This window comes from Pterocles gutturalis, unplaced genomic scaffold (assembly GCF_000699245.1).
Source record: "Pterocles gutturalis isolate BGI_N339 unplaced genomic scaffold, ASM69924v1 scaffold20303, whole genome shotgun sequence".
NCBI classification, from domain to species: Eukaryota; Metazoa; Chordata; class Aves; order Pterocliformes; family Pteroclidae; genus Pterocles; species Pterocles gutturalis.
In genome coordinates, this window is record NW_010120946.1 from 13,466 (window position 1) to 38,807 (window position 25,342).

General features: G+C 46.7%; 1 protein-coding gene across 1 annotated transcript in view; it reads left to right on the forward strand.

Moving 5' to 3' along the window:
* The window catches only part of FGFR3 (fibroblast growth factor receptor 3), a gene marked incomplete at its 5' end in the record, with an annotated part of 32,588 nt that extends 7,668 nt beyond the window's left edge, over positions 1-24,920 (forward strand). Inside the window, 14 exons of the mRNA XM_010077084.1 lie at positions 3,045-3,214; positions 7,959-8,082; positions 8,509-8,699; positions 12,390-12,540; positions 16,472-16,659; positions 17,549-17,694; positions 17,789-17,910; positions 19,173-19,283; positions 19,442-19,632; positions 20,780-20,902; positions 22,474-22,544; positions 23,989-24,126; positions 24,556-24,661; positions 24,748-24,920. Of these exons, the coding sequence (XP_010075386.1) occupies positions 3,045-3,214; positions 7,959-8,082; positions 8,509-8,699; positions 12,390-12,540; positions 16,472-16,659; positions 17,549-17,694; positions 17,789-17,910; positions 19,173-19,283; positions 19,442-19,632; positions 20,780-20,902; positions 22,474-22,544; positions 23,989-24,126; positions 24,556-24,661; positions 24,748-24,912 (1,997 nt within the window). The remainder of the gene's footprint in view (positions 1-3,044; positions 3,215-7,958; positions 8,083-8,508; positions 8,700-12,389; positions 12,541-16,471; positions 16,660-17,548; positions 17,695-17,788; positions 17,911-19,172; positions 19,284-19,441; positions 19,633-20,779; positions 20,903-22,473; positions 22,545-23,988; positions 24,127-24,555; positions 24,662-24,747) is intronic.
* Between the last annotated feature and the right edge of the window lie 422 nt (positions 24,921-25,342).

Genomic DNA, 25,342 nt, shown 5'->3' on the forward strand with positions numbered 1-25,342 from the left:
TTGCTTGAAAAGAGGAGTAGCAACATTTTCACCTCCTTAAAAAGCAGTAATGAAAGGACTCTGGGGACACAGCAAACCGAAGCAGTGATGTTTTGTTTGCTGCTCCTGCAAGTGAGAACAAAGGCACCGTTCTCAATGTGTAGATGCTTTCTTCCAGTTCCAGTTCAACTGGAGAGCGATGTCCTGTTTGTTTGAATCTTGGCACATTAATCCAGGGGTGCCCAGCCCTGGCGAGCCCCAAATCGCATGGAAGAGCACCCCAATGGAGGGGAGGCGCTCGAGGAAGAAGCCGTGTCTAATTGCAGGACAGAGGAGCGGATCCTGCCTTTGCTCCATATGGAGAATATCCCCAGCTGGAAACTTTCCTGGGCTCCGTCTTGCTCCTCTCTGATGGCCAATGGCAAAATCCCCCTTGGCTTCAGTGGCAAAATTTGCAGCCAGTGGATTGATGGGTCTCCTGTGAGATTCAAGCTCATCGTCTGAGTGAGAAAATGTCGTGAAATGTTGCACCGCAGCACACGCAGCCAGTGTAGAAAGGGGAAAACACCCCAAAAGCAGCAGCACAAGGAGGAGCCCGGTCCTGGCAAGGCAGCCATGTGACCTAGTTACACCCCTGTGTCCGGGTGAGTGTCACTGATGCCGTAAACTGGGATTTATTGTAGGCAGATATGTTAATCAAACACCAAACTGCAGATTATTTGGCTGTTCTTCTTGGTGGCAGCGAAGGGGGACTTATCCATCCGTTCCTGGCCTTTCCCTGAACTCTCCCCCGTAGCCCTGTTAACCTCCTGTAAAGTCCCCAGGAGATCAGCGTGGATTGCCAAAAGGAAGCGTTCGGCCAGAAAATAGCCCATGGTTCGGAAATCAAGGACCAGATGTCTCCCATCATGGTTTCTGCAGTTCCTTCCTCTTCAGCCTTCCCAACACCTCCCCAACCATTCCCTTCCAGACTCACCCCCTGCTGCTGCCTGGGCTTGTGCCCAGCCTTCGCTTGGTGTCTGCCCTTCCCAACACACAAGGTAGCAGCATCTTCCTTTACTATCAAGACCTGCTCTTCCTTTAGGGGTTGCACCCACTCTTCAAACATTTTTTTTTTTTGTATTGCCCTTTTTTGTGCAGTTCTACTGTTTTTCTAAGATCAGATGTTGCAAGGCGGATGTCTACATGATGTCCCACTTCAGCCCACGTTATTGAGTAGCGTTTGAGGCCTCTCCTGGATATGCTGTGTTTTTATCCTGCAAAATTTGTAGCAGGGATTTTGCAGGAGCATGGGAATTGCAGGGATTGTTCCTTTTGCTTTTGTTTGTGCCAGCCGTACTCCTGCTCCGGTGCCATCCCGGCAAGAAAAGGCCCTTAAGCAGTTTCGTTGTTTAAAAACCAAGGTGTTCGCAGCATGGGTGAGCACCAGATCCCTTTGATACGCGGAGCTGACTCTGATAGGCATCGCGGCGTGTTGTGCAAGGCACTCTGAGGGCACATGCAAGCCCTCAATACTGGATTTCAACTCCAGGACAGCATTACTGAGGCTAAAAATCAGCGGGTGCATGGATTGCCTTGTATGAGCTGTATGACCTTGCCTGCAGAATCCCTGGAGCTGAAATGCAGCAGGGAGCCTGCATGGGGGACACTGTGGACTTGGACCAAGGTGGGATCACCACTGACTTACCTGGACTTGCAACGAGATGGCTCTCCTGGAGCCAAACACATTGGGGCTCAGTACATTGGGGAGTGCTGGAGAAAGGGAGGAGCTCGGGTGCATCTCAGAGGGATGCAACAAGAGGGAGAATTTTGTATACCCTTGTCCTTAAGGGAAAGGGGGTTTCAGAGGCTTCAGAGCAGCGCTGAGGTGGGGCTGTGGGGCTGTGAGGCTGGGTGGTGTTTCTGAGCATCGTCATTGCTGCGGGGGAGGCCAGCAGCAATGTGTTTTAGGCAGCTTTGGTGGCCAACATGTTCTCCAAGACAGTTCTTGAAGGACTGGCACCTTCAGTTTGTCTTGGCCAGAAGCACAGAGGTCTCTGTGGGTTTGGGTACTCTGTGCCTGTGGGTGCTTCCTTCCCATCTGGAGGAGGTGCCAGTTACACTCCTTGGCCTCCTCTTGCTATCTTGCAGCCCAAATGCTGTCTGTCTCCATCTCCCTGTGGCCTCGGTGTGGAGCACGGAGCTGGCGGGGCTGGACGTGGCCCCTGGCATGGTTGGGGAAGCACCCCACGTGCAGCTCCGCAGTGTGTCCTTAAACAGAAACGAAAGCTTGGGAGGCTTTTTTAGAAAACTTTCCCTTTCTTTCTTCCTGGTATAATGAGTTTGCTGCCGCTGCTGCCTTAATTTGGAGCTAATATGTAATGTTTGTAACGCAGCCAAGAAACATCGCTGTACTCCAGGCAGATTATAAAAAGTATCTCATGCTAACACTGGTGTTTTAAAACTTATCCGTGTTCAAAGGTAACATGAATCTTTAAAACTAAAATCACTTGTACTTAAAGAACATAAACATGATAAACCAGTTTGGCACTGGCTTTTTTTTTTTCTTCCTTTCCTTTCCTCCTTAAGGAGGCTACACTACATTTGTGCTCGCTGAGAAGCAAAATTTTCCAGTGCACTCAGCTAACACTTTTTCTCTGCTCCCTTGCTGGCCCATCAACATTTTTTTACGGTTCCAACATCTTTCTGCTGTTCATGTTTCTTGGCTACTATTATCCCAAAGGTACATCTGTGTCTTTTTACACACTGAGGCCAGATTCTCATCCTGATCTGGGATAGCTCTCCCTGTTGATTTAAAAGCAGCTACTCTAGATTTATGCTGGCATTACCGAGACAAGAACCTGGTCATGAACCTTTCATCACAAAGCTAAAATGCAAACACCCTGTCTACGTCTATGAGAGTCATTTAGCTGGAAAGCAGTTCTGTGTCATTTATCTTAACTGCAGCAGGTAGCAATTTAACTGTCACTCTGCACATGCCAAAGCCTCCTCGAATGCATCTGCTCCCCAGCTGATATCCTTCGCGGCAGAAATGGGCCTGTTCAACTTGGCCTTTCCTTTCTCAGGTGTCCCCTTCTGGACCCGGCCAGATAAGATGGATAAGAAGCTGCTAGCAGTTCCCGCCGCCAACACCGTTCGCTTCCGATGTCCGGCGGGTGGAAACCCAACTCCTTCCATCTACTGGCTGAAAAACGGCAAGGAGTTCAAGGGAGAGCATAGGATTGGGGGCATCAAGGTAAGGCTTTGTTTTGGATCTCTCTTTTCATCAGGAGTTTTCTACCTACTGTAGAAAATTGTGTTTTGCAGTGATTAACATTGGTACATGTAAGAGCACAGTCTCGACTGCATGGAATTGGGGGTGTTTCGGGCAGCCTTAGAAATTGCTTGACACCAAAGTGTTGAAAAGGGCTGCTGTCCCTTGGGATTGAGGGCTAATTCCCTCTGGGTTTGTCTATAGTGGTCCTTTAGGGACTAGGTAAAAATGAGGCTGGGTTTATGGTTGCCCTGTGGAGAGTGATGAGAAAGCAGGAACAAAAACTTCTGTCCTAATTTCTGGAGATCAGCCCAGTGCTTTGAGATGTGTTAGACTCAGCCGTAGCTACTCCCAGCTTTCAAGGAAAAGTGACTCTGTCTCCTTTGAAGGTGTAGGAAGAACCTCACCAAAGAGCTGGACCATCGTGCTGATGGTCATTAACATTCTTGTGGTATAAATCACTGACCCTTGGTCAAGTGTTGGGTTTCCTTGTAGCCAGAGTAATAGCATCTGCTCCTTGGCCGCTTTCTTCTCCTTCCTTCCTTTCTACCATAAGGTGTTCTGGAAAAGGCTCTGGCTTGTGTTTATAGATGGAGTTAAGGGACACAAAAAACCACTACGCTCAAATGATTTAATTAGCCAGAAGTTTCTGTGCCACTGTATATGATGAATTATGGCAGGATTTTAACAGGAAAATCAGCTGCTCTGGTTTTGTTGTTGCTATTACTTTGTCCCCTTGAGGTCACAGTCAGGTTCCCTTCTGCTTTTATTTGAGGAAAATAAAACTGGCAGCAGCTGATTACAGCAAAATCGGTGTAGCAGGAAGGACTCTGGAGCACGATTTCTGCCTGTACTCTGCCAGCCCTGGCATATCCCTGGGCTACTGCTAAGGAGAGAAGGTGATTTTTAGGAAAGGAACCTTCATCAGCACTCTGAATAGCTGCATGCTGATGCCTACCACATCTGTAGCCTTCTGAAAGGGGGCTAGGCATGCAAAGTGTGCCGGGCTCCAGAAACCAGAAAAGGATTAAAAAAAAAATCTTCCTTCCCCACAGTTTTAGGCTGTTTCTTTCCTGTTAGCTCAGACCAGTTCCTGAAAGAGCCTTTTGTGATTGCTTCTCTTCCTTCCCCACAGTTTTGGGCTGTTTCTTTCCTGTTAGCTCAGACCGGTTCCTGAAAGAGCCTTTTGTGATTGCTTCAGTGGAGCCTTTGAAGCTCCCTCCTCAGTCCTGTCCCTACTCCAGCCCAGACAAGGCTGAGGACACGCTCAGGTTTAGACTTTCTGAAAAGTTAAAGAGGTAAAAGAAGTGGGGAAGCAACTCCTGTGGGTAAACAGCCTTAGAGCAGATGACATTCACAAGGCACAAATGTCTTTTAGTAATTGCAGGCTGTAAGGATCATCATGAAGTGTTTTGAGGCTTGCATGTGCCATTCGAATGGCTTTTTACAAAACTATGTGACATCAGCTGCACTAAATTATGCTTGCAGAGTGAAATCTAAAGCTGAAAGCAATTCCTCTACCCACTTCCCAGTGGTTTTAATCTACCCTTGAGTTTAAATTGACAAGTTTTATCTTCTGCAGCACCGTAGTGAGTGGTTGGCATCACTGCACTTTGTTTCTCTAGGGGCACCTTCCAGCAACAAGCTGATGGTTAAAGAGCTATTGAAGGCAATGTCAGGCCAATTACAGCAAGATTGGTTTAAGCTCTCTATCTGTCTAGGTGTAGTTCTTTTGTCCCTTTCCTTGTATAAAGACATCTTTCTCTCTCTGTAATTTTCCTTCCCTTATGTGCTTGCTTTTGCTCAAGAGGGGGTTAGATGTGAGTACTCTAATGTAAATCTCATCCACTATAAATATACTGATAGATATCAGCTGAGATTTGAACCAGAAAAAGAGATTGAAAACCAGCTCAGTATCTCATGTATTTAAGATTTAAATTCCCTGTTACAAATTAACTTCATAACAGGATTAGGCAGCTTGAAAAGAATGGGCAAGATCCAGAGCTGGCAGAGTTTGGTTGGCTTACTTCATCTCGAGATCTGGTCTTAACCCTGAAATCCTTGAGCTGGGAATGTTCTCATTTGTTTTCATTCTGTGGAAGAGTTTAAACGTTGATTGTGAAAGGTCTGCGGTCAGCACATGAAAGCTGACCACTCTTCCACTTCTCTCTCTTGCAAATGGCATTTAGATCCCGTGTGATTGCCCGGTGTAAAGTCTGCAAGAGAGACGGGCGAGTGTTGAAAACTTGAAGTCCAGGCTAACCTAGCTTTGTTACAGTTCATCCTTAACTGGTAGGGAAAAGAAATTCATATGACTTATCATATGAAATTTCCCAAAGAGCATTAATGGTTAAATCCTTGTTGGAATCTCTAATATGGTAAGCCTGTGCGTGTTAAATGACCCTAGAAGGGAAGATGGAGGGGGAGGGGAGACAGAGGATTATCCCTTCCCCAGACCATTGCACTGACTTGCATACCAGTCTGGCAAACAGGGACTGAGGTTCCAAGTGTGTCTGCAACTGTTTGTTTCACGAGGAGCCAAGAATGACAACACCAAATAAACCAGAGGGATTTCCAGTATCTCACCCACTTGATTAATGCCTGCACTAAGTCACTTTGTGTTTCTAGTGTTTTATCGAGTACGGTGACTATCCTAACTTGGAAACATCCCTTTTTTATTATTCTTTAAATCTAGACACCAGTCTCAACCTAAAAAAAAAAAAAATTGTTGCTTCTAGAAGAGCTTCCAAACAAGTTCTGCCCCATGAGTCTGTGCCCCCCAGATTCTGCTCTCTGTTCAGAGACCAAAGTCCTCATCACAACCCTGACAAAGAGAAGTGCTTTGAAAGTGTCATAAAAGTGTCTTTGAAAGTGCACCCTAAGTAAAACAGCTCATTTGGACCTGATTTTATAATACAGGTCAGGCTAGGGAGACGTCCATGTACCTGAAGCCCCATTTCCTTGGAGCAGCTCCTAGGTTTGCCAGATGCAAATGCTTTGCAATGCCAAAAAGTGGATTAAAAGAAATCTTCAGACACAACTATGAGACAAGCCAGTATGGAAATGAGCCACTGAGCAGCCACAAATTTGCATTGAAACTTCCTTGACAGTCTGGTATGTTCAGCTGTGAGCTTGGGGTCCAGGTTCTCTGTTCTCAGAGCTCCTCTTACCCTGTAATTGCCGCACTGTTGTTACAGAGATGCTTTACAAAAGGTACAGTGTTGGTTGTGCATTGAGCTCCATCTGTGCTGTCCTGAGTGGGCAGAGGGTGTAGTTGGACCTGACCAGACAGACATCTGCAACAACTGAGATTTCTGTACGGACTGTTTAGCCACAGCCTCCTGTTACCTATAAGCTGAAATGAAAGGGAATGCTGTATTCAGCGGTCTCTGAAAAGCGGGGTGCTCAGCAGTGCTGTTCTCGGGGATGTAGAGATCTACAAAGCTTTGTTCAAATGACTTTTGCTTGCTTATCTTGCAACTAAGCTGTCTAGTCCTATGACTTTAAACCTGCTCTCTGCAAAATTCTGGCTTTAATTGCAACTTGGCCCTTTAAAGGAAAGCATGTGGATGCAATTTACGTGTAGCAAAAGAGGTTAAATGACTTCATATTTGAGTTCACCTGCTGCAGCAAGAAACCTCCAGGAGCAATTATGCCCTTGTTTTTTCCATCAGCCCTTGACATTCTGTAGTGCAGCATTATTGTAATCTCCTGCTTCTGTGTCCTTGGAGTCACCTTCAAAATGTTTAATAAAGTTAAATGTTCTGCTTTGGGCAGCAGAAGGCATCAAATTAATATCCCGAGATTTGGAGAGTTTTCATACACTATGCATCCTGAAGTCATCTTTGTTACTGTTGGTTGCTTTCTGTATTAATTCAAGATTTGCTTTTCATATCTGTTATTTCCTTTATACTCATTAGAAACAAACGTTCTAGCTGGGATCACAGGGCAACAGGTCAAGGTGGAGACACGGATTGTGCCTTCCCTTCTGCTACTTGAACAGCCAACAACTCTGAACATGAGCCACATCCAGACAACCAAATAGTATAAAACTTAGTGCCAAAAAGGAAGAGCTGACCAGGCATTCTAGGGACCAGATTTAAGGCTGGGCATTTTTTTCCCTGTTTTTTACAGGGAATTTAGGGGACTAACTCAGTTGTAGACACCCATTTCAGTTCAGACAGATGCCATGACCTGTTGCCTCTACAGCACACGTTTTTAAAATATATTATAGATGGGCTAGGAAGTATGATTTTTATTGTTTGTAGTCATCCTGTGGGCTATATGTAGCAGTTAGTAAAGATCTTCAGATGTGACTACAGTATTTTGAGCTAACAGAGTCTCTGGACCAGCATGGTCTGGCAGAGGGGACCAGCAGATTGGAGTTATCTTAGCTGATGCCTTCTGAAGTGGTTGCTCTAATGAGAGGTGGCACATTCAGCTGTCAGCTGGTTTCATTATTGTTGTTATTGCGGAAGCATCTACAAGTCCCCACTGCAATCTCAGAATATCACATTGTGTTGCACTGTTCCTGCACCGGTCTTAATTCCTTTTCACATTAAGGCTTTAATGACCCTTGAAATGGGTCCTCGTGTTGTTCAGGCCTACTCTGGGGTCCATTTGTGCTGGCCACGTGTGTAGAAGCTCACTGATCATTCACTGATTTCAGGGGCCTGGTAATGATGGTACTCAACCATGAGCTTGATGGTTTGATTTCTTCTTCTAGTTGCGACACCAGCAGTGGAGCTTGGTGATGGAGAGCGTTGTGCCGTCAGATCGAGGAAATTACACCTGTGTTGTGGAGAACAAATACGGCAACATTAGGCACACATACCAGCTTGATGTATTAGGTGAGATTTCACTGTTTTCCTCAACAGCTGATCTGTGGTGATGTTGAACAGGCGTGTGATGGAATATGGGAAGCAGGAGCTTGGTTTCTTTCCCAAAGTGCTGGATCATGTGTCTTCTAAAACGAACAACAAGCTTCCTTTTGGCCAACAATTCAGCCTTGGATCTGTGATCAATAAATTACTTGGCTTGTCTACAGAGGGGCCAGAGAAGGAATGGCAGGGCTGAGATGCCTCCTCTGTTCCCAGGGGGTTCTTCCCCGTTTGGCTTGAGAAGCACTGGGTAGATCGGTGGCCAGGACACCTGGAGGAACAATCCCAGTCTGCACCCATTCTGCTGAAAAGCCAGGAGATGAAGGGTTCAGAGGAGTATCCTTGCTGGAAGAAGGACAAGTAAATTAGGATTTCCCTCTGTTTTCTGTTTTTCAGAAAGGTCGCCCCACCGACCAATCCTGCAAGCAGGGCTCCCTGCCAACCAGACCGTGGTGGTAGGGAGCAATGTGGAGTTTCACTGCAAGGTCTACAGCGATGCGCAGCCTCACATCCAGTGGCTGAAACATGTGGAAGTCAACGGCAGCAAATATGGACCCGATGGGACACCATATGTCACAGTGCTGAAGGTTGGTACACGCTCCTTCTTCTCACACTCAGGGCAGTCCTTCCTCTGCCTTGGTCTCGGTGTTACAGAAACGGCAGCTCTGTTGTGGGGATGGCCCTCAAAAAAACCCACTGCTGTACTCATGGCAAGAGAGATCAGCACTGAGTAAAGGTGCTTGCTGTTGATGGAAGCCATAAACTTTATTTACATGTTTATAAATAAGCCCTAGGCTAGCAGTGCAATGCGAACCAGAAACTCCCAACAGAATATGTTCAATGCGACCATTCCTAGAAGGGTAGTCATTATTTAAATCAGATTTTTAATAAGCTCGAGGTCTCATGTTCTGTAATTGTTTTGTGTCTATAGGAAAAAAGTCACAAGAACAAGGCAAGGACAGCTGTTGGGATTGTTCTTTCCTTTAAGCCCACATGGTGGAATACTTTGCTTTTTTGGAGGGGGTACAGCAAAAATGCCCTAAAGATGGTGTTCCAGGCTCTTCTGTTTGCCAGAGATAACACAACTACTGTAGTGGCACAGATAAGCAAAGCAGTTGTAAGAGCTGAGGCAACTGTGAGAAATGCAGTGTAATAAAAGAGAAGCTGTCAGATTGCATTTGACCTAAAATTGTAAAAATAACCTTTTACAGCTTCAAAAGAAGTTTTTTCAGGACTTATTAAAATAAAAGGCTCCCAACTAAAACACATTCCTTAGTTTTCTAAGTAAACACACTGCAGCATTCACATACTAAATAATGCTGAACTACCAGCACCTGAGAGCCAAGATAGTCTTGATCCAGCCACTAACGTTTGTGAGCATTGCTATTATCCATGCTCAGGAAAGCCTTTTTTTTAATTGAGCAAAAACTCACTCAGTAAGAATTGACTTTGCTAAAGTGCTTTCTTGAAAGGGAATTTCCAGATTACAGCCAGAATAAAGCCAGTGGGTCTGGTTTCCCCTCCAACCTATGTAAATATAGAAAGTAGAGAATAGAGAGTGAAAAGGACATTGGACTTTTAGATACCTTTTCTTTTCTTTTAATAATTAAAGGCATCCTGTGCTGGTGTTTATTAAAATGTGTAGGGCCAAATTGAGTTTCTCTGGCTCTGCAGTTATAGTTGAAAGCAGATTTTGTCCCTGCAGTTTAAAGCCAAGGGCTGTCCTGTGCGTGGACATCCCCCGTGCACATCCTGCTGCTCACACCCCTCTTCTCTTTGTATGAAGTTTTAAAAAAACCTCACTTATCAGACAGCATTTACAAAACTGTAACTCAGCCAGATACATGATAATAAAAGCCAGAGACCCTGGAAATAATTACACAGATTGAAATAACAGATTGGTTGGAAGAAATGGTTGGAGACAGTTCTTCAGGATTGGCACCACGCGCTTCTTGCGAGTTGATAAAACTTCTTATTTTCTCACTGGCTCTCCAAATGTGTTTGAATTATGCATATTTGAATTTCCCCCTGGTTTCACAGCCCAGTACCAAGCTCTGAATAGCTGGCTGTGTCACATACCATCTAGCATAGTCTCTGAGCTCCGTGTGTGGTCCCCGTGGGATAAAGTGCTACCTTTTGGAAGTTTGCAGAGCTGCTGCGAACAGTGCCTTGTGTCACAAGCACAAGCTCCCATTTTGCCGTGGCAAAGAATATATAAATAGTTCGTATAAATAGTGTTTTAAAATTAAATTGGAGCGGCACCGGGGTGGCTAGGTAATTAGAATTGCCAAATACCTTCTCTTCTGTGGACGGCAAAGGCTCCACATTCCTCGAAGGGGAGCACAGGCAGGCGTTTGAAAGCCCAAGTTTTGTTTGGTTTTATTTTTTTTTTTTTCTTAATAGGACCAGCACACGTCTATTTACTACTTCTGGTTGATCAGGAATGCTTTGAATTGTATTAATGCCGGCATCAGCACTGGGGCACAGAGCGTTTCCATTTTGGGATGCATCTTTTGTGCGCCAGCACTGGGCCTCCGTGGAGCTGTGTCAGGCCCAGCTTTGCAGGGATTTTTTTTTCAAATGTGTGCGTGCTTGTTTTTTAAAAATAAGGATCTGATAAAATGATCTCACTGTCATCTTGGGGCCAGTCTTTTGGCTTTATGGACTCGTCCCTCTTGTGCCACGTGGTGCTGTTGCTTTGACCCAGCATCCTGGCCGTGCTGCAGGAGCAGGGTGCTGCTAACAGCCCTCCCCTGCCCACAGCTGCTTTAGAAAAGGCTCTCTCTACAGCAGCCCAGTGCTGTGGTGCTTGCAGGGAGATAAGGCTTTTTTATCAGCCTGCCCTTCCCTCCTGCTTTCAAGAGATTTTGTGAAGTGTAGAAGCTGCTATGGGGCAGTTTGTAGATGGGGACTGTTCGGTCTCCATCAGAGTGAGGGGGAAGGAGAGGTGCCCAGCATATGAAATTCCCTCCTCACATCTGAATGGGGGGGTCAAAACCCACCCCAGTCCAGATGGATAAGTTGAATGCTGTATTTTCAACCCATTTTTTAAACAGCCTGACAAAACCAAGCCATCACCTGCATCAATTCCTGAAAGCCTGGTCTAATTTGTGATCAAAGGAAACCCCTTTTTCTTTGCAGAAGAACACTAAATGCATTCCAGTTAGGGAGCTGGGGCTGGCAACACTGTGCCCAAGCTTTGTCAAAGGCTAAATTGTATGTTCTGCATTGAAACATGCCCAGTTCCGTTATACACAAGGCAGCAACAGCAGGCGGGCACGTTTCCCCGCTAGTCAGGACAGACAAGCTTGCCAGCACATAAGCCGTAGAGATGAGATCAGGTCAAAACCAGTGGTGTTTGTCATCAGACATGGACGTTGGGGCTCCTCTCTGATGCCACCTCTGGGTTCAGCTCCTAATAACCTCTCGGATCTGGCAGCCCTGTTGATTTTAAGGGGCTGCCAGTCATACTGGCAGGATCAGGCCTTGAAATCAAAGGCACCGAGACTGGGCTGGAGAGCGTAAGACCAAAAAATGAAAAGACCAGTTGTTTTATTTTCGTTTCCAGAACTGAAGCTGATATTTTTTCTAGACTTTCCCTAGGCTACTTCTAGGGCCACCCAAAATGGTTGTGCATTTTCAACCAAAATAAAAACAACTGTGTAGGAAACAAACTGAAGTGCTGTTGTGACAGCGTGGAAGAATAGAAATAAAACCCTGGCTTAACAGTCTGAAGTTTGTCTGATTTGTATGCACCACTTTATTTAGTAAAGAAGAGGCTCCTATAAGCAGTGGAAAAAATTACAGCTAATTTCTGAAAGGCAAAGTCAGCAGCGAGTTTCAGACCGCCACTGCTTATATTTTATTTCCAAATTCTATTTTGGAATCTGATAATTGAAACAGTATTTGCTGAGCCGGGTTGCAAACACAAATCTCTGCTTAAGCCCTTTCTCTGGTGCTCCTGTCTGCAGGGTTATTAAGAAGCCATAGGGCCTTTGATTGCTGTCAGATGGAGAAGTGGGAAATTGGCCTGTTTTAAAAAAGAAATCGCGTGTTGTGCCACTAGTGAAGGGAGTTCACCTGCATGTGATTTGGGGGCCAAATGCAACTTCTCTTCTTCACCCAGATCCTGGGTTAGGTCTCTCACCACTGGGTGAGACGGGGATGGTACAACAGCCAAAAATAAAATAGCCATGAACAGTCAATCCTAGCTAATATAGGTGTGATGGAGGTATTGTTTGGTTTACTGAAGTTCAGGTTTCTGTCTATTCCTGCAGTCTTGGATCAGTAAAAACGCTGAAGCCGATGCTAACCTAAATCTGTTCAATGTGACAGAACAAGATGAAGGAGAATATCTGTGTAGAGCCAACAATTTCGTAGGCATAGCCGAAAAACCATTTTGGCTCCACATTCGCAAACCAAAACCAGGTAAACCACAGACTCTGTCCCAAGGCCCTGGCAACCGCAAGAATGAGCTATAACATTTTTAAGAAGCTAGTGATTAAAATTACTATTCATTTTGTATTATACCCTGTCAACTGACGCTGAATGGCTTTATCTTATTTTCTTGCTAATTTTTTTTTTTTTACAAGAATGTAACACCTATACAGCAATTGCCATGGAAAAATTCCCACAATAAAATGACTGTCAAATTTTGCTATCAACTCTTCACACTTTTATTCCTTTCCCTTCCTTACAATTGAGTGCTGATAACAAAATTGCATGTTAATGACCTGTGACGTTCAAAGCTCTGGAAAACCAAGCTGTTTCAAGATTTTCACCTGTAAAACTGATGTAATCAGTACACAGATTTCTGTCCCTTGGAGGAGTAATGGAGAAATAAATATCAACATTGGCTCATGCAAGCAAACATTAAATAGAGAGTGGCAGCAATCTCCTGGGCTCTGGGGTTTGACTCCAGCCTGGATGGTTTGGCTGCTGTGTTGCTCAGTGCTACTGCAGGAAAGCTCTTCTTGTGATCATCAAGAGTTACGTTACAGCATCAAGGGCCATGTAATGAATATATGGTTCTGAGATGCCCACTCTGAAAAAATTCTAAAAAATTCTAAAATTCTGTATTTTTTCATCACCTAATGAATCAAAATATTTGTATGTTCCTCCGATCAGCACTTGAGTCTTTCCCCACTACATCTCCCCTCCTTTCTCCTTTCTTTCTGTCTTTCCTCTCCTCCTTTGCCATCTTTCTTTCCCCCCGTCTGTACTCACCCTACTAACTGAGAGTCAGTCATATTGTGGGGGCAATTTTTCATTTGGATGCTTTTGCTTGCATGCTTCTTTAGTGGGACAGAGTAAGAACCTGGTGAAGGGAACTTTTTTTTTTTTTTGCTTTTGACTGCAGGTTGCAGAGGGGAATGAATAAATAAATGTGGAAGATGGGCCATTGGAAAAAAAAAAAAAACACCTTAATCTGCTTTTGAAATTTGCCTGTGGTGTCCTCACACTTGCTGGGAATGTGGCTTATTCTCTGTTTTCCCTCTTTCTATATGTGTGTGTTTTTTTTCCCCATAGACGGCAGGTGTTAACACAACGGATAAGGAGCTAGAGATTCTGTACTTGCGAAATGTTACTTTTGAGGATGCTGGGGAATATACTTGTCTCGCAGGGAATTCTATTGGGTTCTCACATCACTCTGCTTGGCTGACGGTGCTACCAGGTATTTCCTTCTGTGCTGGCCTCTCTTTCCTTCTCCAGGGTGCCTTGACGTTTTTCTTTAGAAATGCCAAGTTCCTGCAGACCGCCCTTTTCTTGGAAGGGGGTGCATTATCCGGGGAGGGCTCCCCTTGGGATTTGCTGTGTTGGTGGTAAATCTGCACAGCAGGAGACCTCTGTTGCCTGTTCACAGCTGACACTTTTTGCATTGCATTTCAAGATTTAAATTATTTTTGCATTAATGATACAAAGTGTCCAGTATCTTTTTTTTTTTTTTTTGTCTACGTAACAAGTTGGTATTCACAGCCTCTTTGTTAGGAGACTGATAAGTGCCAAAATTAGGAGCTTTGTCTTCTTACACTGTCAGTGGGAGAAGGAAACCTCCCCATCAGATGATCCAGGGCACCTAAATTGGACATGGACTGTGGATCATCTTATGAAGGAACCTTTCTGTCTAACCTCATATCTTAACCTAAAATTAGATGTGTAAGTGGTTGTTGTGAGCACACCCTTCCTTGCCTGTAGCATTATTTCCGCTTCACGGATGAACAGGCCAAGATAGTGATCTTAAACAGAAGGTTGAGGAGAGTCATCTGTAGAGAGAGCCCAGGAGTCCTGGCTCCCAGGGGCATTGCCTGCTGCCTGCTCCAGCTGGGATCGATGAAAGCTGCAGTGGGCTTGAAACCTGAGGCCAGAGTGACCCCAATTTTTTGGTCCTTTCATGTGCAAAGCTCTCATTGACAATGGAGCCAGTGCAGAATATGCAACAGAGGGGTCTGCCCTCCAGAAGAAGGGAATGAGGCTCTGCTGTCCCGTCACCTGCAGAATCTGCCTCTGGCTACAGGGCAGGCTTGAGCACAGTCCAGGAAAGTACCAGCAATATTCGTATTGTATCTCCTGGTTACTGTGCCTCACAGAGAGTGCAGGAGCAGACCTGGAGTGTGTTCAGTAGACCCTTACTGAAAGGGCACCCAAAATCCTATACACCCCACTTTGGCTCACCCAGTCATAGACCACATTTGGGTCCATCTCACAGCACATCCATCTCAGGATGTGTTTAGGAACCGGAAACTTTGGCATTTCTAATCTTGACTTTATCTATGTGGGTGATTTGGATGTAATCGCTTTTACTGGGGCTCAAGAAGGTCTCCTCCACGCCCAGCCCTGCTGCCAGTGGGATCTGCTGGTCTTTTCTCTGTTTATTTGCTAGCTCTATAATAGCTGATCTGATCCTATTTCTGCTTCTGCCATCCACTGGATGAGAAATCATTTCCTTTGGTTAGAAGACTAATGTCTCTGTTATTTTGAGAATCTCCTAATACTGTCTTACCTGACTGTTACGCTGTTTTTACAATGTATGAACTCACACCTCTTATTTAAGCAAAGAGGAAGAAAACCCACCCAAAAACCTGAAGTGGAACTTCATATTGAAGTCAGGGGCAGCGGAGGACAGCTGTCTGTGCAGCAGCAGGCCCCCAGCACTACCCACAGAGAGGGTGCAGGATACAGCCCGTCTGGGGAACCTCTGCTTGTAAACCCCTGCCCACGCTCAGGGAGCAGAGACATGGAGCAGAGGGCAAGACAGCAGAGCTGCAGCACCGACCCTAGTGGCTGATCCCGGGAGCTCTGGTAACCCTTCCTCGCAGGAGGAGACGGCCGCTTGTCAGGATCAGCCCTGCACAGCTGGCACACAGGCTGGTGCAGCCCCCAATGTCACCCACAGCCCTTTCCCGGTGTCCCCCTGAACACAGCCACCGAAGACCTGACACGGAGCCTGCTGCTGCCAGGGAAAGCTCCTGCTGCTTGCTGAAGACGCTGCTTTGGGGCAGCAGTGATGTACCTGAGCCATTGGCGAGCTAACCGCACCGGCATGACTTCAGTATAAAGTTTCCCACTGCTGGCTGTTCCTCTGATACCAGTATGCTTTTGGGGGACAGAAAACCAGTCCCACCATGGCCCTTTCCTCTGGTCTGCGTGCCTGTCGTGAAAGGAACAAGGGGAGAAACACAGCTGAGCTTTGCTGGTCCCATAAAAGTCTTGCTAGCAGATAGCCACTGCTGATGGGCTCATGCCAGCACCCTCCCAGCTCAGCCCCTCTCTGGGCCAGACCTTCCAGCCTCCTCCCAGCAGAACTAAGTTTTCATTAAATAATCATGCAGATTGCTCTCATGAGGCTTTTTTCCCTGTGTGATGCCTTACCCCTGGGTCCCCTTCGAGACCCTTGGTCCCTCAGGGCAGGCACTGGTCCAGTGGAAATCGTTGCTGGAGAAGCCAAATTGGCAAAGTTCAGCAAACCCCCAGTCCTGCAGCCTTTCCACATCCAAGGCATCCAGCTACATAGTGTGGATGTGCGGGGAAAGCAAGATCTGGATCAGAGGGACAGCACAGATGCAAGAAGATGCCTTCAGCCTAGAGCAGTGGTTTTCAACCTGTGGGCTAAAGGCTCTTAGAAACCCCAGGGTTGCATCAAAGGGCAGTGAAATTACCCCCCAAAAGGCAAACCACACTAGTGTTTTAGGTACAGCCACAGGTGGAAAACCACTGGCTTAGGAGAGTCCTCTCACTGAAGTCTCTCAGCAAATTGGCATAGATGAGCAAGTCCTCCCCAAATTCTTTGCACTGCGTGTGTGTAGTTGTGTGCAGGCAGCTGCCTGCCCCGTCCTGACTGCCATCTCTTGTCACCCCGCAGCGGAGGAGCTCATGGAAATGGATGATTCAGGCTCAGTGTTCACTGGCGTTGTCAGTTACGGCACTGGCTTTGTTGTCTTCGTCATGGTGCTGGTCGCTGTGATTATCTGCAGGATGAAAATGCCAAACAAAAAAGCCATGAACACCCCCACTGTACAGAAAGTCTCCAAATTTCCACTCAAGAGACAGGTAACAGAAAGTAGATACAAGATTCCTATTCCCCCCTATGGTCACCCCTCTTTTTTTTTCTTTTTTCTTTTTTTTTTTTTTTTTGGTCTCCTTGAAGTTTTCTCTCTAGGTGAGAAGTTCTACCAGAAAAATATTGCCCAAGAGGGACATAACATAAATTGGTTGCAGGCTAGGAGTCTAACCCCTTTTGTCATTTCTGTTCGGGTGGAGCAGTAGCCGGTGGCAGCTCCCAAGCAGACACATTTCTGTTGCCCTTGTCCAAGAGGGGCTCGCAGCGCTGCTGTGGATGCCACAGAAAGCACATCTTGCAGGGGAACAGTTTAGTCCAGTCTCCCTGGTGAAGCGGGGATTTGGGGAGCAAGAGCATGTTTAATTGTGCTCGGTCCTGCTTTCAGAGGGTCACTGGTGATATGAACCAGTTCTCGTGGAGGTAGGAGAGGGTCCTCTTCCTCCATGTGGTTAGAGATGCTCTACCACACGTAATTGGAGAGGGGTAGGAGCAAAAACCACATAGGGAAGGATAGAGGTTTCATGGCTTTGGCTGCAAGCTCATGGTGGGCGTTTCCAGTGCCAGAACCGGAGAAGTCACTCCATAACCTGTACGTGCTATGGAGATGCACACAGAGCAAATAGACGGAGTATACCTCCTGCCTGCTGCAGGGCATTAACTGACCTGTCCCTCTTTTCCACCAGCTAAAAATGTGACCTCAGGTGTATAGATCAGTGTGTTTCTGCAAGGATAGAGGGAGAGGTGATGGAGGGTGGGATTTTCCTTTTAGAAATTACCAGAAAGGTGTCAGTAGGCAATTATAGCTCAAACCCTCAGTAATCCATCTCAGGCACTGGGAATACAGTTGGCAATAACACTTAATTTGCTCTACCCAAGCAGGTGTCGTTGGAGTCCAACTCTTCCATGAATTCCAACACGCCCCTGGTCCGGATCACGCGGCTCTCCTCCAGCGATGGGCCGATGCTGGCCAATGTCTCTGAGCTAGAACTGCCTCCTGATCCCAAGTGGGAATTGGCACGCTCTCGGTCAGTCACCCGAAGATGGGTCGGGGTCCCTGTGCCTGCTGGCAGTGTCACCACCCCAGTACCCTCTAACGTGCCTGCTTGTTCCTCCCTCCAGCCTGACCCTGGGGAAGCCGCTCGGCGAGGGGTGTTTTGGCCAAGTGGTGATGGCGGAAGCGATTGGGATTGATAAGGACAAGCCAAACAAGGCCATCACAGTTGCTGTCAAGATGTTAAAAGGTATGGGGAGTCTACGGAGGGCAGAACAGTATATTGTGCTGGGATTTCCTCTCTTTGCTTCTCTTTTAAGTCTCTTATACAAACAGATACAATAGAAGAAAGCAAGAAGAGCCTTTCTTCCCCTTCACCCACATAGCCTGGGGGTGAGGGCTGTCTCCTTGGAGAGCAGGTAAAAGTGCAAATCCCATCAGGAAGAGGGAATGGGAATTAACCCAGTTCTCTGCCAAGGGAGCATCCCTGAGAAGGGGAACCCCCTTCACTTCTAGCCAGCTCCATCAATCAGCCCACTCCTTACCCCTCCTGGAACCAGTGCTGCCTGTTCTAGCAAAAGCTTATGCAACAAGCTCAGGTTGAGTTTGCAGAAATTTGGTTGATAGAATCCTTCTTGGGGAGTTCTTCATTGAAGAAACTCGATTACAATCTCCTGAGAGTTTAAAGGGAAGCCAAAGTGGGATTCACTGGGCACCCCCCGATGAGTCTCTGTTTCCCATCCTCCCCCCACGCACAGTAACCACAGACAAGGTGCAGACAAAGTCACCCTGAGGAGTTCAGCTGGAGCAAGTGGGGCAGATGTTCCAACAGTGAGCAGCCTGGGGTTGAGGTTACATGTGGTGACATCTTTGAAAAAATAATATTTCTTATCAGAAAAGTATTCGTTTAATTTACATTTTCTTCAGTCCATTCTGAAGTTGTTTTTTGAAGGAGGAACACTTCCATCTTTCCAAACCAAAGCATTCATTTGGGGAAGTTTTCCCCTGTTTTTCTACTTTTGTTGATAATGGGGGGAGTGTTTCTATCTTTGTAGAAAATTTACAGCTTTCCATGCAAAAAATACATTCCTTCCTCTAGTCCGTCTCCCAGCTCTGACTTCCCTCCATCCTTACATCTTTGCCACTGGAGATGAGGGAGGGAAATAATCAAAAATGGAAAATGATGCCAGGTACCAAAACTAACTTTTGTTCTTTAATATATATCAGGATGAAACAGAAGAGGAAAAGTTTTATTGATTTCCATATGAACATTTCTCTCCAGCTATTTGTTTCTTCTTCCTGAACAAAAATTCTCTCCTTTTTTGAGAGAGTGTTTTTTGCTTGCATTTTGATTCTTCTTCCCAAAGTAGTATAAAAACAAATACTGCAATATTTTCAGTACTGTTTCCCCATCAAACCCCAATATGGCTATGCAGCAGTTGAATTAACTACTTCACAAACCACTTTCTTTCTTCCTGACATTTTTTTGCTTTCCTCTCTTGTTTTCTCCAGATGATGCCACAGACAAGGACCTTTCCGACCTGGTCTCTGAGATGGAAATGATGAAAATGATTGGGAAGCATAAAAACATTATTAACCTCCTCGGCGCCTGCACGCAGGACGGTACGTAGCAAAGCAGCCCACTGCTGGCAGGGCTGTGGGAGGCTCAGGTTTGGCTGTCCCTTCTCTGTAATTACTGACTGGCTGCCCAAAGTGACCCAGATGAGATTTTGGTTTGTCAGCTGTAACTCTGCTGGATCCTGATGTGCTCTCGCTTGCAGGACCGCTCTACGTGTTGGTGGAATACGCGTCGAAGGGGAATTTGCGGGAATACCTCAGGGCACGTCGCCCACCTGGCATGGACTATTCCTTTGACACCTGCAAGCTGCCCGAGGAGCAGTTGACATTTAAAGACCTGGTTTCCTGTGCCTACCAGGTGGCCCGGGGCATGGAGTACCTGGCATCTCAGAAAGTGAGTTGAGAAGCTTCATTTGGTAGAAGCATCAGTCAGACCCATGCGTCCACAGGCTCTGTGTGTGTGTGTGTGGGACGAGTCAGGAAAAGCATTGCAGGCTTCTCCCTTTAGAGACCAAATTTTTTCATATGAAGTTTCTTGGGTTTTTTGCGGGAGGCTTCATCTGTATGCAAAAGTTTCCACATGCTGGCTGCATCCATGAGCCGTGTAGCTGTACAGCCCTTGCTGTCACCGGCAGGCCCATTAGCATCCCCAAAGATGCATGCAAAAGCACAAGCGACCCAGAACTTGATGCCTGTCCTCACCAATTCAACCTCTACCACTCAGAGAGGTAACTGTCTTTCAGGTGCCTGATCCTGAGGCTTGGGCAGGCTTGGTGGGAGCAGAGCTGGTGGTGGATTTGGCTCGATGCACGGCAGTGCCCAGGATGCTCCCTGGGGAGCACTTTGCTGGCACTGAGCCAGCTGCTGCGTTTGCTTACATCATACCCTGGGATTAGTCCTGATTTACCCTGACATCCGTAAGTGGAGAATCAGGCTTCATGTTTACGAGACTGTGCACCAGCCAACGAGACCTCTTTGTGCGGGCAGGGAGCACTATGGCAAGAGCAAGATCAGCTTTAGATGTCAAATGTGTTCATCCTGTGACCGCGGTTCAGGGTGGGTGGTTGTGGTGGCTTTAAATTCCCTTTCTGCCCAGTGCAGGCTAATTTAGCTTCTTTCTCAGCCAACAATTATGATGTGTTTTGGATGTATTGGGGATGTCTTAACTGGAGGATTTTTTTCTTTCGAACACCAGCCTGCACTCCTCTTCCTGGAGGAAGCAGGGCAGAAAGACAGTTTCACGTCCTAGCAGGCACTCAAAGAAGAGGAGGGTTGGCTGTCTCATCCATGCATCCCTTTTGGAGAGAAAAGACGCGTGGCTGTGTCAGCGCTGAGGCTGACGATTAGGTGTTGCTAAGAGGTGGCTCCCACCGAGCATGCATGACAGGGCAGTGACACAGAAAGTGTGTAGTTAAGCCATGCCCGCAGCTTTATGAGCTTGGGAGTCAATGAAACAGCAGCTCATAAACCACACGGTGCTGTTGGTTCCAGGCGCGAGCGGCTAACAAGCTCTTATTTATTGACTTGCTCACCTTTCACAGTGCATTCATCGCGACTTGGCAGCCAGGAACGTGTTAGTCACTGAAGACAATGTGATGAAAATAGCCGATTTTGGCCTCGCTAGAGACGTTCACAACATCGACTATTACAAGAAAACCACCAATGTAAGTACAGAGCTGCCAAGCACGTGCAGTTCTCCTTCTGGCAGGGAACTTGGTCGTCCCTGCAGCAAGCGGCCCTTGTCCCACATCTCCCTTTCCAGAGGGGCTTAGGAGGAAGAAATGTGCCAGTAGCCTCACCCTGAGAGGGGCTGTAGATAGGATGGCCCAAGGAGTCCACCCAATGTACGTTTTCTTCCTGACAGATCCTGCTGGTGCTAGCAGCCAGTTGAGAGGTCTTGGCTCTGGTCAAGAGGCTTTGGACTAAGAGAAACCGAGGTTTTTACCATAGGAGAGTGGGACCCTTTCCAGTCGCTCCACTGCTGTTAGTGAAGTTCCCGAGGAGCCAACTTCTGTCCCACCAGAGCCATTGACAGAGGAATGTCAGTTTTTGTATACCTGGGGCTACCTGGCTTTCATGCGTTTCTCTCTCCTTCTTACAACTGAGCTCCTTGGCTCCACTGCCAAGGGTGAGAAGATGGTCCCAGCCAAGAGCTGAGTCCTGGAGTCGTTTATGATTTCTGTAGAGATTAATTTCAGAGTGAAGGGCTGGAGAGAAGACCTGTGTCTTGGTTTAGAGCCCTGCAGCAGATGTTGAGCTCTGAGCAAAAGCCGCAACTACAAGAGGGTGTGGAGATGGCAGTGAAAGAGGTTGGGGGCGTTGCAGAACCAGAGGGCCCTGTGACTGCAAGGGGTCTAAAAGCCCAGGCAGTCCTACAAAGCCCACCATGCCCAGACTGATCCTTTCCAATATCATATTAGAAATCTTTCTTAATTGCTGGGATTTCTTAATCATACATTAATTTTAACTGTAGATAAGGTGGATTTTTCCCTGTTTGAGCTGTGCTGGACAGCTGAGAGCATAATCCCTTTTGTGCATCCTGCCTGTGTCCCATCTCTAGCGTACTGCACCATGAGACAGTGGGTCAGAGGAGGACAGAGTCCCCGCATAGCCAAATTATGCCTCAAACGTGAAACAGTCTTTTCTTATTCCCTCCAGGGGCCAGAATAATTATGATTAATCTAGTCTTTATAGTCTCATATTTCTCATATGTGACAGCCCGTGTTTATGACCTGATGTAGGATGTTCCACTGGAAATGCGGGATCAGGCCTTCTCCTTTAGCCTCCATCAGGATCAGGATTTGATTCTTAGAGGATCTGACCCTTGCCTTCACTCTTGGAAGTTTCCCTTGGACTTTGAGTCAAATTGCCTTTTCCAACCAAAGAGATGGGAGGTGTTGTCCCATACTCTGCTGCAGAGCTCGCTGCATTTATGAGCAGTGGGGGCTGCTCCCATGCAAAGATTTAGGTGCTCTTCTACCTTAAACCTGCCTTGGCAGTGAAATACAGTCCTCTACAGAGAGCATTTGCTGCAAAGACTGTCAGCAAAGATCCAGGGATCAAATGCTCTAATCTGTTTATATGTGGCCACTACTGCTTTGCCCAGTGACCGGGAAGGCAGATGTGGTTGTTAATGAAAATGTTTCAAACTGGATTAGAAAAGAAGATTCAGATGGTGCCGTTGTGGCTGGGGGAATATGCTGATAGGATGTTCCCATTGTCTTCCTAATTACAGGGTCGGCTGCCTGTGAAGTGGATGGCTCCAGAAGCCTTGTTTGACCGGGTCTATACTCACCAGAGCGATGTGTAAGCATAACCACACTTTAAAAAAAAAAAAAAAAAAGACAGGGAAATCACCACCTATAGTATCTTAAAGGAAAACGTACTGCTAAGTGTGAGAAGGGTTTGTTCACTGCTGGGGTGCCTGGGGATGCAAAAGCAAATGAATCTATTCCAAGCTGCAGCTTTGCACACATGGCTTTATTTTACCGTTATCTAGTTGCTTTCATCTGAGGATCTCTAGTGAGCTGCTGCGAAATTATTGGAAGGCAGGCAACTATTTCTTGTCTAGTTTACAGGATGAGGAGATTCATCCCGCAGTCAAAAAAAATTGTGAAAAAAAAAAAATCCATGCAAAAAACATCACCCTTGGCTTCCTCCGTGCTTTGCCCCAGACAGTTACACTTCAGTTGAGTACATGAGATGAGCTTGAAATATTCTGTCTGCTTTTAGTAGTGTTGATCAGTGAATACTCAACAAATATATTTTGGGATTAATTTTGCTGCTTCATTTGTTTGCCTTTATTTTTCCTAATCCTGTCTTGTCCATTTTGGTGCCTCTGCACGGTAAGCAAACAGCGGAGCCTGCGTTGGGTGTAAATCTGTATCACATCTGAACTTTCAAGGGCTGAAGTAGCTCAGCACGCACGCTGCCTTTTTTATTTCAATGTTTGGTTGGTAATGGCATTTTTACAGTAATTCAGCTGCCAGCCTGCCTGCTCCCTGAGGCTCACCACTTGCAGTTGGACAAATGAATCTTTTCTATTTCTGTATTTTTCACATACTTCAGCTTTTATTGATTTTAAATCATAGTTTCCATGCTTAGGTAATACTGCAGCAGGCATGACAGATAAATCAAAGCTAGAGAACAGGGAGAGTGAGCGTGTGTGAAAGCAAAACAGAGACAGATAATCCCTGTTTTCAAAAAGAAAATGAAGAAGGCAAAAGATATTTTTGAAGAAGAGGACTTTTAACCAGAGCACAGCTGCGGGACTGGAGGGTGTAACATTAGTGCTCTGCTGATTTTTGTTGGGGTATTTTTGTCCCAGCTTGGCCAGTGAAATGAGTGTTGTAACAAGCAAGTTTTGGTATCAGCTTGCACAATTAGTGGCCTGTGGTTCCAAGCCTGCAATTCAGTGAAGCTGTGCATGAATAATTTGATTTGTTCCATTCAGTGGAGCTGGTGGAAGACCTAACAAAGAGCTGGGGGTAATAGATGGGCTGTCACCTATCTGATTAAATGCTCATTTCAATTTCAGACTTGGTGCCTGGGATTTCTTTGCTATTGAGTTGGATCAGCAGAGATCTCCAAGTAACTAGTAAAAATGGCCTAGGCAATTAGTCATGCTATTGATGACTTTGTTAGCTATGCATGGCTGCACAGAAATAAAGCCGAGCCGGGGGGAGGGGATCTGGGAGGGGACTTGGAAAAAAAACTCATTGAATTTTAAAGATCTTTCTTTGGTTTCCAGCTGGTCTTTTGGAGTGCTACTATGGGAGATCTTCACTTTGGGAGGGTCTCCGTACCCGGGAATTCCCGTTGAGGAACTCTTCAAACTCTTGAAGGAAGGCCATCGGATGGACAAACCCGCAAACTGCACCCACGACCTGTGAGTGCGTGGTGGGGGGTGACCTCCTCTCCTCACTCCCCCTTCCCTCTGCAGCCAAGAGCCACTCCAGGCCACGGTTCAGGCTGGTGGGACATCCCCACTGTGCGATTGTGGGGCTGGCAGCAGGTGGGTTCACCCACCCCGACATGTTTTGGCTCAGTCCATGACTGCCGGGCGACATAACGCATCTGCCCTCGTTTGGTGGGTGGCGGTTGGGAGCAAAGCTCTGGTGGACGGGTTTTTTTAGAACAGTTCTTCCTCCTGCTTCAAGGCGTGGACAGGCATGAGGTGATCAGTAACAAGGAGTGTGGTGGCTGGAGCTGTGTTGGCCATAGCTGTTCTCTCGGACAATTTGGGGGTGGGAAGGCAGGCAGGTGGGTGCCCCTTAGTAGCCCCACCACGGGTGACGGTCCCTTTTCCCTCATGCAGGTACATGATCATGCGGGAGTGCTGGCACGCTGTCCCCTCGCAGCGGCCCACCTTCAAGCAGCTGGTGGAAGACCTCGACAGGGTCCTCACCGTGACGTCCACCGACGTGAGTGTGGTGGGGTGGGTGCGGGGAGGGGTCACTTGGTACCCGGTGGGTGACACCCAGCGTTGATGGGTCTGTTGCCCCGGCAGGAGTACCTGGACCTCTCGGTGCCCTTCGAGCAGTACTCGCCAGCCGGCCAGGACACCCACAGCACCTGCTCCTTGGAGGATGACTCGGTCTTTTCACATGACCTGCTGCCCGACGAGCCCTGCCTGCCCAAGCACCCCCCCTGCAATGGTGTCATCCGGACGTGAGGATACCCCGGACGGACAGACAGATGGACAGGCGGGCAGCGTGCCCACAGAGGCGCAAGGGTGGGGCGCCAAGGATGAAACCTAGTGAAGGATCTTCCAGTGGAACTGTGTGGTGGTGCCTGGAGATTTGTGTTGTCGAGCTCTTCAGGGTAAAAAGAAAAAAGAATTAACTTTTTTTTGGTTTTGTTGGGGTTTTTTCTGTTTGCTGTATAAAAAGTCAAGAAGCACTGTTTGGCCTGAAGGAACTAATCTCTTGCCAAGATGATCTATCATATATGATTTTTTTTTTGTTTATTTTTAATTTTTGAGTTTTGGTTTTTTTTTTTTTACTAAGCAGAATGTTGAACCTGGGGGGCATTGACCTCTCAGCATCTGTGCTTGCATTTCGAGTGCCAGAGTAGCCTTTCTGTGCCTGCAATACGAAGAAGAC